This window comes from Colobus angolensis, unplaced genomic scaffold (assembly GCF_000951035.1).
Source record: "Colobus angolensis palliatus isolate OR3802 unplaced genomic scaffold, Cang.pa_1.0 Scaffold183, whole genome shotgun sequence".
NCBI lineage: Eukaryota > Metazoa > Chordata > Mammalia > Primates > Cercopithecidae > Colobus > Colobus angolensis.
This window is the reverse complement of record NW_012114966.1, coordinates 1,131,471-1,147,131: the sequence shown is the minus strand read 5'-3', so window position 1 is coordinate 1,147,131 and position 15,661 is coordinate 1,131,471. Positions and strand designations below refer to the sequence as shown.

Below are 15,661 nucleotides of genomic sequence, written 5' to 3'. Positions count from 1 at the left end.
CAATCCTTGGCACTCCTTATCTTGTAGATGCATCATCCTGATCTCTGCCTGTGTGATCACATGGTGTTCTCCCTCTGTATGTATCTGTATCCAAATTTCTTCTTTTTATAAGGACACTGGCCATATTGGATTAAGGACCCATTCTACCCCAGTATGACTTCATTGTAGCTTGACTAATTATATTTGCAGTGAGTATATTTCCAGATGAGGTTACATTTTGAGTTACTGGGGGTTGAGACTTCAACACTGGAATTTAAGAGGACACCATTCAACTCATAACAACCCCTAAACTTGTCCCCAGTTAGATGCTATCATCTTTCAGACTCCTTTCTTTGTTCTTGGCCCTACCAGTTTGGAATCAAGACCATGCTGGAGACAGAAGAAGGAATCCTACTGCTGGTCAGAGCCATGGATCCTGCTGTTCCCAACATGATGATTGATGCAGCTAAGCTGCTTTCTGCTCTTTGTATTCTACCGCAGCCAGAGGACATGTATGTGACTAGAATCATTTTTCTTCTCCATTTTCCATTTTATCATTTTCTCTTAGTTTAGAGGACAGTTGAGTTGGTTGGGTTTCCCCTCGGTCATAAATATTAGGTGTTTCTTCCCAGAAGTGAACACTAAGAATCTTAACATTTAAGAACAATTCCTAAGTGATGGGTGCTATCCTGAATGTTCCACTGGTTATCAGAGGTATAGCAAAATGTCTCCCATATCACCATTAATGTCTGTATTGTCTAGGATGAGGATTTCTTTTTACTATTCTTTTTTTTTTTTAATTCAGAAGTGGCACAATGTTATTTTTAAAATTCAAACAATACAGAAGTATATAAAGTAAAGTTTAACTACCTCATCCCTTTGCCAAATCCTGTTCTGCAGAGACAGTGACTGTTAATGGCATGGAATAGTCTCATAGAAAGTTTTCTAAGCATAGACAAACATACTGCGTTCCCTTGATTCTAGACATCTGCTACCACAAAAGATAGTATCTTAAGAGCTGAAGAATGACACTTATGCCTATAAAACCAACTGCATATATAGGATAGATTTTTATTATTGAAGAGGGATTTAGTTTAACGAAAGCTTAATCATTCTTTTCAACCTGTTTCTTTTTAATAATAGATCTTGGACATTTCTTCTATGTCCATACTTACAGATCTACCTTATTATCTTTAGTGGCTATTTAGTATTCCATATACATGTATGTATGGCCTATAATTTATTTAACAATTTCCCTGTTGCTGGACTTACAGATTTTTTTTTTTTCTTTCGAGACGGAGCTTCGCTCTGTTCCCCAGGCTGGAGTGCAGTGGCGCGATCTCGGCTCATTGCAAGCTCTTCCTCCTGGGTTCAAGTGATTCTCCTGCCTCAGCCTCCCAAGTAGCTGGGACTACAGGAGTCCGCCACCAGGCCTGGCTAATTTTTGTATTTTTAGTAGAGACGGGGTTTCTCCATATTGGCCAGGCTGATCTCGAACTCCTGACCTTGTGATCTTCCTGCTGATCTCGAACTCCTGACCTTGTGATCTTCCTGCCTCGGCCTCCCAAAGTGCTGGAATTACAGGCGTGAGCCACCGTGCCAAGCCAACTTACAGATATTTTTTAAAGCAGATTTCTGTATCTGTTCTAGGTGATCGTTTTTACAAATGATACTGCAGTGAACATCCTTGTGCATATCTTCTTTCACATTTATGCACATATGTTGGATACATTTCTAGAAGTAGACTATATGTTACATGCATGAGAAATTGATCAGTACTGTTAAATGTCCCTCCAAAAGTTGTATCAATTTATACTTCATGGAACAGGGCACTTGATCTGGTATTTATGGATAGGAGCCTAGGGATGGATTGTAGGGAATGCATTTCCCTGAAGAGATGGTCCTTAGCTTTCAGCAGTTTCTGGAAACTGAGTGGTGACAATATAATGTGAGAAATCTGGAACACTAATAATGTCCTGTTTCCTAAGTGGTCTGTGCCCCTGTGTAATCTACGAATTTGTGTTAGAGTACCTGGAAAGTTCGCTCCATTTCCTTTCTCTTGGGCAGGAATGAAAGGGTTTTGGAGGCAATGACAGAAAGAGCTGAGATGGATGAAGTGGAACGTTTCCAGCCACTGCTGGATGGATTAAAAAGTGGGACCACTATTGCATTGAAGGCATGTATAGCCCCTGAAACTGGGCCCGAGAATAGAATTCAAGATGGACAGACAAATTCATTTGACCTTTTAATAAAATACATGGAGTGACTCCCAACTATATATTTTACATTTCAGAATCTGTTATGAAGGGAAAATGATGAACCTTCTTTCTAAGAAGGTAAAGAATGAACTGTTTTCCTCATTATGAGATGGAAAAAGGCATGATATATATTTACAATCTAGGAAAACCGAGACCTACAATAACATACTGTCAAATCCTTGGAATCCATTTAGAGTTTTAGGCTCTCCAGTTCTGTACTCAAACCAGGTCTCATTGCTATAGTAGAAAAGTTATTTTTAGAGTTTTTGGACTGTATCTTTCAAGTTGTATTTGGGGACCTAAGATTGCATGTAAAGAAAATGGATTCTTGATCTCCAGGAGTTAGCATTGACATAGCTGCTGAATTTTCTTATTTTAGGTTGGATGCCTACAGCTGATCAATGCTCTCATCACACCAGCTGAGGAACTTGACTTCCGAGTTCACATCAGAAGTGAACTGATGCGCTTGGGGCTACATCAGGTGTTGCAGGTAAGATATTACACTTCATCAGAAAGGCTAGACTGGTTCCTTCCTGCTCTATAGCTCCAGTCATCCCTGGGATAATTCTGGTTTTCAATTAAAAACCAGGTTGAAAAGCTTAGGTTTCTAACCACAGAGGATACTTTTGGGTTTCCCTAACTTCTACTTTTGTTGATAGGACCTTCGAGAGATTGAAAACGAAGATATGAGAGTGCAACTAAATGTGTTTGATGAACAAGGGGAAGAGGATTCCTATGACCTGAAGGGACGGCTGGATGACATTCGCATGGAGATGGAATATCCTTTTACTGACTAGGTTCAAGATAGATGAGCCATTCATTGTATTTAGTTCTGTGGTCCCTATGTGGAATGGTTTAGGAGATGATGAGTCAGAACAGAGCATCGGGCTTATGTGTCTTCTCATTAAATAAGGCAGATGTATTTTTATTGCTGCTGGCTTTACTTACCTTATCATAGACCAGGGAAGTCAGTAAAGGTGATCTGAGGGTTGTTGAGCATGGAAGCCATCAAAATCAGTGTAAGCTTCCTAGAATGTGATAGCTTAGCTTACTAAGATGTAGAACTGGCTTTTAGAGATGTTTGAACTGACGGAGGCAGTAATTTAGTTACCTGTTAATATTTTCAATAAGTGACTTTGAGGCAGTTACCTCTTAGTTTCTGTCTACTGCCTGATGTTCAAGCCAAGTACTTACTAGGAAACCTCTCTGTGTATAGTACCACCCAACTCACTGGTCCCTTGACTAAAGGACGTTTTAGAGAGCTTAAAGTTTCTGGTGATGTTTATAGGAAGAACAGCCAGTAGAATGGAAGTTGTGTCTTGCTACTTTTCCCTAGCTTTTTCAAGAGTTAAATAAGCCACCTGTCAAACATAATTTCTACATTTGCTTTCCTTAGCCTATTCCCCTTTTCCACTGACTTTAATGAAGTCTTTCAGATTCTCTTAAACACAGTGAAGGATTCCAAGGCAGAGCCACACTTCCTTTCCATCCTGCAGCACTTACTCTTGGTCCGAAATGACTATGAGGCCAGGTAAGATGGTGTGCTTATGGGAAGTTTTGAATTCGAGCCTAAGTGGAGAGAGTGAGTTCCTTAAATTCAAAGATTGTTCTGTAAAGGGAAAAAGTAAAGACAAAGACCCAAGATTCGGGTTCATTAGTCACAGAAATAAAGGAAGTTGTCTTATTTCTTTAATCCCACTCAAAGACATCCCTATGGAGGAGGTCACAGTGTATAAGGTGAAATGCCCTTCTGTTTTTGGAGGGGAGTAGGTAAATAGGATGAAGATGATAGCAAAGAGAAGTGGCAATTTAAAATTCTTTCTAGTTTCCTAGAAGTATAGATTTAGCAATAGCACTATCCATCACAGGAAGGATCAAACCCAAATTTTTAGATGGGAAAGTGTTGGCACTAGGAGCAGATGGCAAGAAGTTTTGATTATCTGAAGTAGATGGGGTAGGGTAGTTGATGTGGAAAAAGGAGTCTTCTTAGCATGGCAGTGATACTTGTATTAACTTTACAAAAATTTTTCCAGGTCTCTCAGTTGTCAAAGCAGTTAAGTTTTCTTGGTCCTGAATACTTCTGAAAATTGTATTTTGATTTTCCTTTGGTGACCCTGTTTTATTCTCTTGTAGACCCCAGTACTATAAGTTGATTGAAGAATGTATTTCCCAGATAGTTCTGCACAAGAATGGGGCTGATCCTGACTTCAAGTGCCGTCACCTCCAGATTGAGATTGAGGGATTAATTGGTAAGCATACTCTTCTATCTGTCTCTTCCAAGTATTGCTTCTTCCTTTCATTTTGCATCTTGTTTCAGTGAAAATGTCAAAGAAGATACCTTTCCAGTCCCCAGATACTTCCATTTTTGTCCTTTGTTAGGTAATAACCAGCATTTTTGCTAGGAATCTATAGGTTTTTAGTTTATTTTTACATAAAACACACACCAGCACCTTTTGCAGGAACTCCTGGTGGTCTCAGAGTCAAAAGTATCACTCGTAGGCATTCTTCATACCACCCAGCATGGTGGCCTTACCACACACTCAGATCACATGCTGAACTTAACCGAAAGTTTCATTTCTTTGTTTAGTGCAGAACATTAAGAAAGATAATAAAAATGATCAAAAAGACTGTTCTTTGGAAGGGCTTAGGTATGAAATAAATAGACCAAGAGAATTAGGAGCTCTACTTACTGACTCTTCTTTTCAGATCAAATGATTGATAAGACAAAGGTGGAGAAATCTGAAGCCAAAGCTGCAGAGCTGGAAAAGCAGGTGCGTATGAGAGACCAAAAACATGTGTTTGAGTATATCTTTCTTTGAGGATTATTATTTTCCTGATCTGTGAGACAGTTTTTTTCCTGTGGTATTTTGGAAGCGTTTAGCACCCAACAGTGTAGTGCCCAGGGGAAACCTTTCCAGTGTAGGTTAGTCATTGGAGAAAGTGATATGGATGTCTTCATGAGGAGCTCTAGTGGTGGGCTTGCAGTTCTTGGGCTACTGGGCAGGAAAAGAAAGACAGATGATACTCATATAATAGTAATGGCACGCTCAGGTTTGCTTGGCATTTTAGGCCTCTTAACGCCTAGAACAATAGGAACTAGGGTCCTTAGAACAGTAGAACTAGAGGATGTCAGAGTTCTCTTTTTCTCTTCAGTTGTTAAGAACTCTTATTGTGGTGAATAGGTTTTTGATCCTAGAGTATATTGGGATTGTACTATCATGGCAGTCCTATTTAAATACCTTTAAAATCTTATTATTTGTTTTTAACTATAAAAATAGGGAATCTATGGAAATGAACCGATTCCCCTCTCCTTTAACCTTGAATGTTTTATTTTCATTTTTATTTCTATTTTTTTGAGACGGAATCTCACTCTGTCATCCAGGCTGGAGTGCAGTGGCGCGATCTCGGCTCACTGCAACCTCTGTCTCCCGGGTTCAAGCTATTCTTCTGCCTCACCCTCCCAAGTAGCTGGGATTACAAGCGCCCACCATCATGCCGGGCTAATTTTTGTATTTTTGGTAGAGGTGAGGTTTCACCATGTTGGGCAGGCTGGTCTCGAACTCCTGACCTCAGGTGATCCACCTGCCTCGGCCTCCCAAAGTGCTGGGATTACAGGTGTGAGCCACTGCACACAGCCAGACCTTGATTTTAAGGTCAGAATCATGCTGCTTTTTTCCCCAAGCATGGCCTGGATTTGTGAGCTCTGTAGATCAAGTATTGGCCCAGAACAGGAGATGGTGGGGGGAGGGGATCCCAGCACCCCCAGGCAAAAGACGAGGTGGAGGGAATTATGGGTAATAATACTGTGCTTCTTACTGAGATGGAGAGCTTGCTGGGAGCCTGATTCGTTTTCTCTCTAGCTGGACTCAGAGTTAACAGCCCGACATGAGCTACAGGTGGAAATGAAAAAGCTGGAAAGTGACTTTGAGCAGAAGCTTCAAGATCTTCAGGGAGAAAAGGATGCACTGCATTCTGAAAAGCAACAAATTGCCACAGAGAAACAGGACCTGGAAGCAGAAGTGTCCCAGCTCACAGGAGAGGTAATGCCTGAGCAGGGAAGGCAGAGTGACCTGTAATCTCTGGATGCACATGGCTTGGAACAGGAGTCAGTCATCTTACTCCTAGGGAGGGTTCAGCTACTAATAGGTAGTCTAGTTACATGGTGCATATTTTTAAAATAATATACTGGTTTTTGGTTTGTGTTGAGGGTAAGTAACACATAAGACAGAAAATCTGGAAAATACAGAAGAACATTAAGAGTAAAGTAAGTTGCATTACCACCCAGAAATAAAGGTAATAAGTCTTCTAATAAATTAGGAATAAAAACTAAACTGTTAAAAATTGGCTAATTTCCTGTTACGTTAGTCATCTCTGCACAGATTTATCCTTACACTCTCTGCAGTAGTAAATACTTAAATGATCTTTAAATCAAGTATCTGATAACTTGATTACTTGTGTGGTTATATAATCATCTGTGTAGCACATATTAGTTATATAACTAGAACGTTTGATTTACTTGACCTATACATTTTCTAATCAAGGGAGAGTTTAACATAAAAGTTGAAATCGTCGTCTTAATACAAAGCATACAAAGCATGCTGAACTAAGAACATGAAGACCTGAATTCTAGTTTTGGCTCTGCTGCTAAGCAGTGTGACTTTAGGTGATCATATCATTTCTCTGACTCCTCAGTTCCTCCATTTGTAACATGAGAAGTTTGGATTAAGTCATTTATTAGGTTCCTTCCAGGCCCAGTAGACCCTGAAGTGGGGTGAGAAGTACTCACATTGATGTTATTTCTGTAGGTTGCCAAGCTGACAAAGGAACTGGAAGATGCCAAGAAAGAAATGGCTTCCCTCTCTGCGGCAGCTATTACTGTAGCTCCTTCTGTTCCTAGTAGTGCTACTGCTCCCCCGGCCCCTCCTTTACCTGGTGACTCTGGCACTATTATTCCACCACCACCTGCTCCTGGGGGTAGTACCACTCCTCCTCCTCCTCCTCCTCCTCCTCCACCTCCTTTGACTGGGAGTGTTTGCATCTCCCCAACCCCTTCTTTACCTGGAGGTACTGCTATCCCTCCACCCCCTCTTTTGCCTGGGGATGCTAGCATCCCTCCGCCCCCTCCTTTGCCTGGGGATGTTGGCATCCCTCCACCCCCTCCTTTGCCTGGGGATGCTGGAATCCCCCCCCCACCTCCTCCCTTGCCAGGAGGAGCAGGAATGCCACCTCCTCCTCCCCCTCTTCCTGGTGGTCCTGGAATCCCTCCACCTCCTCCATTTCCTGGAGGCCCTGGCATTCCTCCACCTCCACCCGGAATGGGTATGCCTCCACCTCCCCCATTTGGATTTGGAGTTCCTGCAGCCCCAGTTCTGCCATTTGGATTAACCCCCAAAAAGCTTTATAAGCCAGAGGTGCAGCTCCGGAGGCCAAACTGGTCCAAGGTAAGAGTTTCTGTCTATTTCTTCACCCGTCAATCCTGAGAAACAGTTTCAGTTTTCTACTTTGTGTTTTGTGCATGGATGGGCTGCGCCATCCTTAGGGCTTACATCTTTCTGTCTTCAAGTTTCATTCATGCTTATGTTTATTCAGCAGATATTAGGCATCTTCTTTATTCCATACATCACCAGTGAGAGTTCTGTGAACCCCGTACTCTGAATTTAATCTTAACTAAACTTATACTTAATGTTTTTTGCCTTTTCTCTGAGACTTTGAATACCATGGTAACACACAGTTTGATAATAATCATTCATTAGTCTGCAAACTACTGATAATTGTGCTGATCCCAAAGTCATGGATTTATGAATCCACTCTCCTACCCCAATTCCACAGGATGTGAGTTACACGGGCCCTTTTTTTTTTTTTTTTAAGAGGGAGTCTCGCTCTGTTGCCCAGGCTGGAGTGCAGTAGCACAGTGTCTGCTCACTGCAACCTCAGCCTGCTGTGTAGCTGGGATTACAGGCGTGTGCCACCACGCCCGGTTAATTTTTGTATTTTTAGTAGAGACAGGGTTTCACCATGTTGGTCAGGCTGCTCTCGAACTCCTGAACTTGTGATACTCCCATCTTGGCCTCCCAGAGTGCTGGGATTACAGGTGTGAGCCACCACGCCTGGCCTACACAGGCCATATTTGCATGCACAGTATTGTTCCCATGATGTGTTTGAGATGCCTGTGATTCTGAGCCTTTTGCTTCTAGAAACCAAGTTAATATAAAGGACCTTAGGGATTTGCTCATAAAATGAGCAAATTTGGCAAAGTTAGCCAAACTGGTGGGAAAAATATGATGAGCAAAACTTCTCTGAAATAAAGACTTAATGCTTATGAAGCTAGAGGATATGGAGTTAGGAGGAGGAGATGTAGTATATATGAATCTAGTTCTTGAATAATCACCAATTAACAAATAAACTGGAAGTATCATCTCCTAATCCCCCTGCAGCTATTCTGTGCCTCAGGTTAGTCTTATTCTGGTAAGACGTTGCTGATAATCAGCCAGCCACCCATTTTACAGCCTTATCCATTTTCTAGGATGAAAAGTACAGGGCTCAGTTTACTAATTCTTAACACCCTGCCTTTATCCACAGCTTGTGGCTGAGGACCTCTCCCAGGACTGCTTCTGGACAAAGGTGAAGGAGGACCGCTTTGAGAACAATGAACTTTTTGCCAAACTTACCCTTACCTTCTCTGCCCAGACCAAGAGTGAGTACCTTCCTCTTTGATGCAAAGGTCCAGTGTAGGGCTTAGAATATTTTTTCATTAGGTTTCCTATTCCCTTCCTTTCCCTGGGTGAGGATAGAAAGGGTACGTTGGATGGAAGACCAATGGGTTTTCCCATTCAAAAGAAAGAAAATATGTTTTTATATTAAATATTATGGAGTTACTTGGTTTGGGAAAGAGAACTGTTGTATGTAGGTATTTCGTATCATTTGTAGGGATATGAGATTAAAGTGACAGAGTTTGATTTGGGCCCATTTTGATGATACTTTTGAACAGATTCTGGCATTGCCTTAACGTGCAATTTCCAGTTCTAAGTACATAATTAATAAGGGGTGGATAGAGTCTAACAGTTTGGGTGGCTGAGTGACTGTCTACAGTAACAAAGAACCATATGTGATTCCCTTTCTTCCTTCCATTTCTTTCCAATATTGGATGCCTTCTCTCTCCTGGCACTTTGCTCCTGCAGCTTCCAAAGGTAAGAATACAAAAGAGCCTTTTAAGTTTGGTCTCTTGAATATTAGAGAAAAAGATGAAATAGATATAAAGGAATTTCTAATTAAAAAAATGAGACCAGAGATTGAGGGTTGACTTGTCTTTGCTAGGTGTTTTTTGTTTTTTGTTTTTTTTGGTTTTTTTTTCCCTCCCCTGGAGTTCAAAAGGACCAATAGCTTTGGCATTAACTAATAGGGAAGAAAGTTTGTTTCACGTTAAACTACAACATACTTAATCTCTTTGGAAGGTGAGGGACAACGTAGGTAATACTGTTACCTTACATTTGTGCTGTTTTACAATTTTCATAGTGCCTTAACATATATTACCCTATTTGATATGCAAAGAAGCCTTATGAGACAGGCAGGATGTGTATTATCTCCATTCTGTAGCATATATAGACTCTGAACAGTTAGGTAGCTTTCCCAAGGTTATGTGATCAGAACCAGGAGTCTTGACTTCTGGTCCATTTTTTTCTATATAAATTCTTGCTTTTGTTTTTTAGCCTTCATATGTTTCCTTTTAGTTTAGAAGAGCTGATCTACTTTGCTCTCTTCTTTCTTCACTTCCTAATTCTTGTGGTTTTGTGCTGCCTTGTGATAGGGTACTTGTAGTTACTTCCCCTGAGAGAGATAGTATTTAAAAGTCCTTGTCATGTATAATGATAATTATAACCCAATAATTTCATATTTTCATCTTCTTCCAGCATTTTTGTTTGTTTAGAGACTTACTATGACCCTAGTGATGAAAATTAAGTGCAACTTTGGAGCATTTATTTTCCCTGCCTCCCCCTAGTCAGTTAGTACTTTTACAGGCAATTCTTATTTTTTCCTTAAGTGATCTGATGGAAACACCTTGTTCTAATAAGGAGTCTAACAGATTGCGAGGTGCCTTGGTGGCCCCTAGTTGCATATGTGTGTGTGTGTGTATCTAGGAATATAAGACCATAATGCTCAGATCTGTCTTGTTGCCCTATAGTTCAGGTCAAAATGGCCTTCTAAGAAAACTGTCACCTTCCGTGCCAAAGTCCAGCCTACGGGATTAATTCCACTCTCTTAATTAAAATACTGTGATGGTAACCACATATACTGTATTAGTGTATCAATAAAGACTAGTTGACAAAGTCAAAATTAAATGATTTTCTAATTTGTAAGTTCACGGAATCCCTATGTTGGCCTCTGGCGTAAGTTTCTTTCTTGAGTCTGGGCTCTGCACTGTTAGTGCCATTGCAAATGAATACTGACTGGGCCTCTTTTCTCCTCCCACCCCAATCCCCATCCTTTTATTCTGTGCATTTGTATTCCTATTAATTCTAGTTGGGTTTTATTCAGTTTAGTGGTCTTCCTTGGCATTATGTTCTCGTTGTGAATAGGGATATAGTAGTATTTTTTAAAATACCCAAGTGGCCCTCTTATTCACAAAAGGCCAATAAAAAGAAAACTTTAGTAAAAGATCTTTGTGCTTCTTATTTAGAGTTTAGGTTTATGTCAGATAAGGAATTTCAAACTCTCAAAAATTGCAAGCACTCAGAAGACCCAGATCTCAGTATCACAGCAAGTATACTTTACTTCCAGTGCTTTAAACATCTCTAGTATTTATATTTCAGAAAAAGATCTTCATCCTTACTACTTTTTTTTTTTTTTTTTTTTTTTTGAGACAGAGTCTCGCTCTGTTGCCCAGGCTGGAATGCAGTGGTGTGATCGTGGCTCACTGCAGCGTTAGCCTGCCAGGTTAAGTGATTCTCCTGCCTCAGCCTCCCAAGTAGCTGGGATTACAGGCACCCACCATCATGTCCAGCCAATTGTTTTTATTTTTGTAGAGACGGGGTTTCACCATGTTGGGCAGGCTGGTCTTGAACTTCTGACCTCAGGTGATCTGCCCACCTCGGCCTTCCAAAGTGCTGGGATTATAGGCATGAGCCACCACATCCGGCCATCCTTACTACTTTTTAAAAGTAATTCTTGAATACTGAATTGAATATTGAACCAGTTCAGTTTGAATACTGAAGCCAGTGTCAGTTACCAAGTCTGTCATTCATAGTCTTGATATTGATGATATAATTAAATGATAGATAACTACTCATTATCAACCTTGTAAATATTTCATCTTCCAAATGAAGTAGTGACATAGATTAAATAACTTTTTCCAAACTGTATAAAAAGTATCAGAGCCAGAATTCAGACTCTAAACAGTGACTCCAAAGTCCTTGCTCTAGCCTTCTACTTCTCAGAAGTGTGTATGTTCTTGCCCTAAGAGTCTCTGAAAGCTTAGATCCGGACAAAAGCTGCAAGAATACTGCCTTCAGGAACCACTTCATTCACTCAGACGCAAATGTCCTTGAATTGGCAGTGACTGAGTAGAAAAAAGGGAACAATAATAGATTAGGGAAAGTAAGTGAGATACTAGATATTTAGGGTTATAAAAGAGAAAGCATATTCTGACTATATTCAACTCTAGCAGAACTAATCCAGTTGAAGAAATAAGACATGTTTATCTAGTAGAAGCACTGCTTAGATGATTTCAGTCCAGTGTTGATGAAGCTATTTGGACACTAGGTTTTCATCATATTGCATTATTTCCTGTCTTGCTGGCTAAACACAACTCTGCTATTTGTTAAGTATGCCTGTATCCCCCTTATGTTCTATTGATACCTAAAACCTTCAGTATACCTACTGGCCCCTCCAAGAATGGGCATTGAAGAAAGCACCTGCCTCATTCTGCACATCTGCTTCCTGTAGTGAAAAGTCTCCTGTTACTGCTTCATTATGGTTCAAGAATATGTATGCCTTTTTACAAGAGAAGAGCTGAGAGACAGGAACTGGTCCCAGAATTTTATACTCCAGATTCTTTTACACATTATTTCTCTTTTAAGGATTAGTGTCTTGTTTCTGAAAGCTTTGTTTCCCATAAATGAAGAATTTATTTACTCAGTTAACTTATTCCCTACCAGGGAATATTTTGAATTTACTTTTGATAGGCAGTGCCATAAAACTTCTAGTCCTTTTTCACATTCTCACTTTCCTTATAGTGATCAGCAGGGAGTCTTTTATCATGGACTCTTTGTTGACTCTTTTTGAATTTCTTGGAAACATGTCCAGTAGTTAAATTTCTGTTTTTGTTGTTGTTTCATTTTCTCCAAGGGAGCATTTTCATTGCTATAGTAGCCTTAGGCAGCTCATTATTTGTATGTACAAGATAAACTAGTTTTTCATTTTGTATTTCTTCTCTTACTCTCTTTTGTTGATTATGTGATCGTTACACTACCACCTCTTGAACCATAGCATGGTGAATGATAACTCATGTCTTAAGTACAGTGACTTTTATTTTTAGGTTTATTCCTTCCTTCCAGAAACAATATTGAACATTAGACTTGTTAAAGTAAGAGGTGTGTTATGGGAACTGAGCATCAGAACAGTTCTGCAAATATTTAATGGCAGTAATTTAGAAAAAACTCTGGCTAAAAAGTAAGACCTTCACTAAGAACTGAGAATTTTATTAAAAAATAACAGTATTCTAGTTGGCATTTGACTGTGTGGGTCCAGTACTATTGTTGCAGAAGTCAGAACTGTTAGCCATAACAGATAGGTTTTCCTGTCTGCTGCCCTGACATAATTTTCTTGCTTCAGGCTTCAGCAGGAAGCCTGCTGATCCTTTCCCAAAAAGAATCTAAGGGTCTTTTTCTTTTTCCCTGTGATTCTCTTCTGTCCACTAGGTGGCACTCACCCAGTTGCATCTTTATTAGTGAATTTTTGCAGCTTCTGCAGCTTTAACCTTTAGCAGCAAGATTTTGTGAGAGCTCAACCTGCTCTACCTTGTTCATTGAGTCCCTTAGCAGAAGGATGTCTGTTCCATCATTTCCTTACTCCACTCAAGTCGGTAGGATTAGAACTAGTGGTGGTACTAGTCAAGTGAACACTTGTTGGGATTCTTACCTTTTAATTACTTAGCTTCTCTTGGGTTTTGAGTAGGGTCAGACTACTAGCACAAAGAAATTAGGAAGTTCTGTAATATCAGATAATAGTCCCTTGTGATTTAAAAGCATAAATCTATCCCTATTATCTGGGGTTACCAGAAGTTCTTCACATGGAAAAAGTACCATACCTCCTCCAGGTTGTCATCTCACTGTCACTAGTGGTATAGAAAAGGAACCTAAACTAACCCCTCATATACCCCTCTATACCCCAACCTTTCCATCACCATTTTCTTTTAATCCACTGGATCTAATATTATGCCATTTATCTTGGTTTATGTCACTTACCACAGGCAGCCCCAGACTCCTGGGTCATCCTTCATCTCCCATAGTTTAATCACAATAAGGTTCTGTGTAGTTCCTATTCTGTCTCCTCCCATCCCACCTAAGTTCCTGAAACTGGTCCACTGTACCCTCTGGAATTCATGGTCCATTACTGGCAAAACCTTTTTCACCTTGCTCTACTGGAAACCTGGTTTTCTCTTCAATACTACTTTCCCTTTTGCTTGCTCATGTGGTTTGGTTTGGATTGGTTTGGTGTGGTTTGGTTTGGTTTGGTTTTTGAGATGGAGTCTTGCTCTGTTGCCCAGACTGGAGTGCAGTGGCAAGCTCTCAGTTCACCATAGCCTCTGCCTCCTGGTCACAGGCAGTTCCTCTGCCTCAGGCTCCCGAGTAGCTGGGATTACAGGCGCGCGCCACCATACGTGGCTAATTTTTGTATTTTTAGTAGAGACGGTGTTTCACCATGTTGGCCAGGCTGGTCTCAAACTCCTCACCTCAGGTGATCCACCCACCTTGGCCTCCCAAAGTGCTGGGATTACAGGCATGAGCCACCACGCCCGGCCCATGGGGTTGTTTTTCTTTGTTCTCATAGACCACACCCCAGTGGACTTGGAGATGGGGTAGATGTAATCTTTGTTCTTCATTGCCACTCTCAGATCATTTTGCCTCTTTCCTAAATGGAAACAATTCCTAAAAACCAACAATTTCAAATCTTATGACATCAAGTTATGTCACCCATTTTCTCTCTTCGTGTTATCATCTACTGACACCCATGTTACTCCTCATTTCTCAACCAATGTAGCTCTTGCTCATATCCACTCTCTTCTATACTCCAATACTAGCTCTGACTTAATTCTTAGGAATTTTTATACAAAAAGGTCATGATCCTACCAATATTCTGGCCTTTCAGTTCCTTGAATTCTTCTACTGATTTTGTCCTCTATCCTACCTCACCCATTCCCCACTTCTAGGATCTCATGTCATACCACCAAGGTTCTATCTTTTTACCTTACTCCCTTTGCTATCCTGACCCCAGCAGTCCTCCAGCCCCGCTAATCCATTTGTCCTACCAGCATTTCACTGTGCTTCGCCTTCTGATGTCTTCACTCTTTCCCTGAGCTAAAATTCCTTAGTTTATCATTACAATCATTCTCTTGGGTTTTGTTTTTCCATTACCTCTCTCATTTCATACTCGATTGGCAAAACCACAATCCCGGTTAATTCCATTTCTGTCTTTTTCCTGCTCCTGTAGCTGTGCAACTGAACATGACTGGAGAAAACCATGCAACTGGGTCCTCCTTTGATAGACTTTCTTCTCTTAGCTTTCAGGATAGGAAACACTTTTACTTTTCTTGCTAACTTACTGGGTGTTATTTCTCCCAACTCTCTTTTGCTTAATTTGTGAAGTTGCTTGGCCCTTGATACTGCCAGGCAATCATATTTTAAGCATTACGAATTCATTGAATTTCCTGCTCTCCTAAAGGTTATTTCACACCTTTTTTTTTCCTCCTCAACAGCCCAAACCTCCCTCATCCTCATTCTCAGTTGAAGATGTTTTCTTTCTGCTTCACTGACAAAATTGAAGCAATCAGAAAAGGAACTTCCAGAGACTTCCATCATTACTTTTGCCTACCTTCTGTCTTCCTCTGTTACCATGGTCCTGTCTAAAGCCAGTTCCTGGACTAATTTGTTATCTTCATTTTAACAAATATGTAGAACACACTGGAAATACAAGGTAAAAAGGTGTCCTCCCCCAGAGTGACTGTGGTTAAATCATACTTTTTATATGCATATGTTATTCTAATAAAGGAATGGGAAAATCCTTTTCTTCTTTAGTTCAAGTGAGAAAGTGTGGTAAATTTTTGAATAAAACTTTACTGGAAAAGGGGCAAGGGAATTAAAAACAAAATTACAGAAATATGAGGGTATACACACTTCTTTTTAAATGCAATTGGTGTGATCTCATACATT

The 15,661-nt window shown here is 40.4% G+C and overlaps 1 protein-coding gene across 2 annotated transcripts in view; it reads left to right on the top strand.

Annotated features, from left to right (window-relative positions):
- Positions 1-15,661, top strand: part of DIAPH1 (diaphanous-related formin 1) — a 106,280-nt gene that overhangs the window by 35,710 nt on the left and 54,909 nt on the right. For both annotated transcript variants that reach the window (XM_011939708.1, XM_011939709.1), the window contains 11 exons: positions 352-491; positions 2,047-2,155; positions 2,617-2,727; positions 2,897-3,015; positions 3,652-3,768; positions 4,371-4,486; positions 4,944-5,008; positions 6,098-6,277; positions 7,043-7,678; positions 8,817-8,931; positions 9,416-9,424. In XM_011939708.1, coding sequence (XP_011795098.1) covers positions 352-491; positions 2,047-2,155; positions 2,617-2,727; positions 2,897-3,015; positions 3,652-3,768; positions 4,371-4,486; positions 4,944-5,008; positions 6,098-6,277; positions 7,043-7,678; positions 8,817-8,931; positions 9,416-9,424 — 1,717 coding nt within the window. The remainder of the gene's footprint in view (positions 1-351; positions 492-2,046; positions 2,156-2,616; positions 2,728-2,896; positions 3,016-3,651; positions 3,769-4,370; positions 4,487-4,943; positions 5,009-6,097; positions 6,278-7,042; positions 7,679-8,816; positions 8,932-9,415; positions 9,425-15,661) is intronic.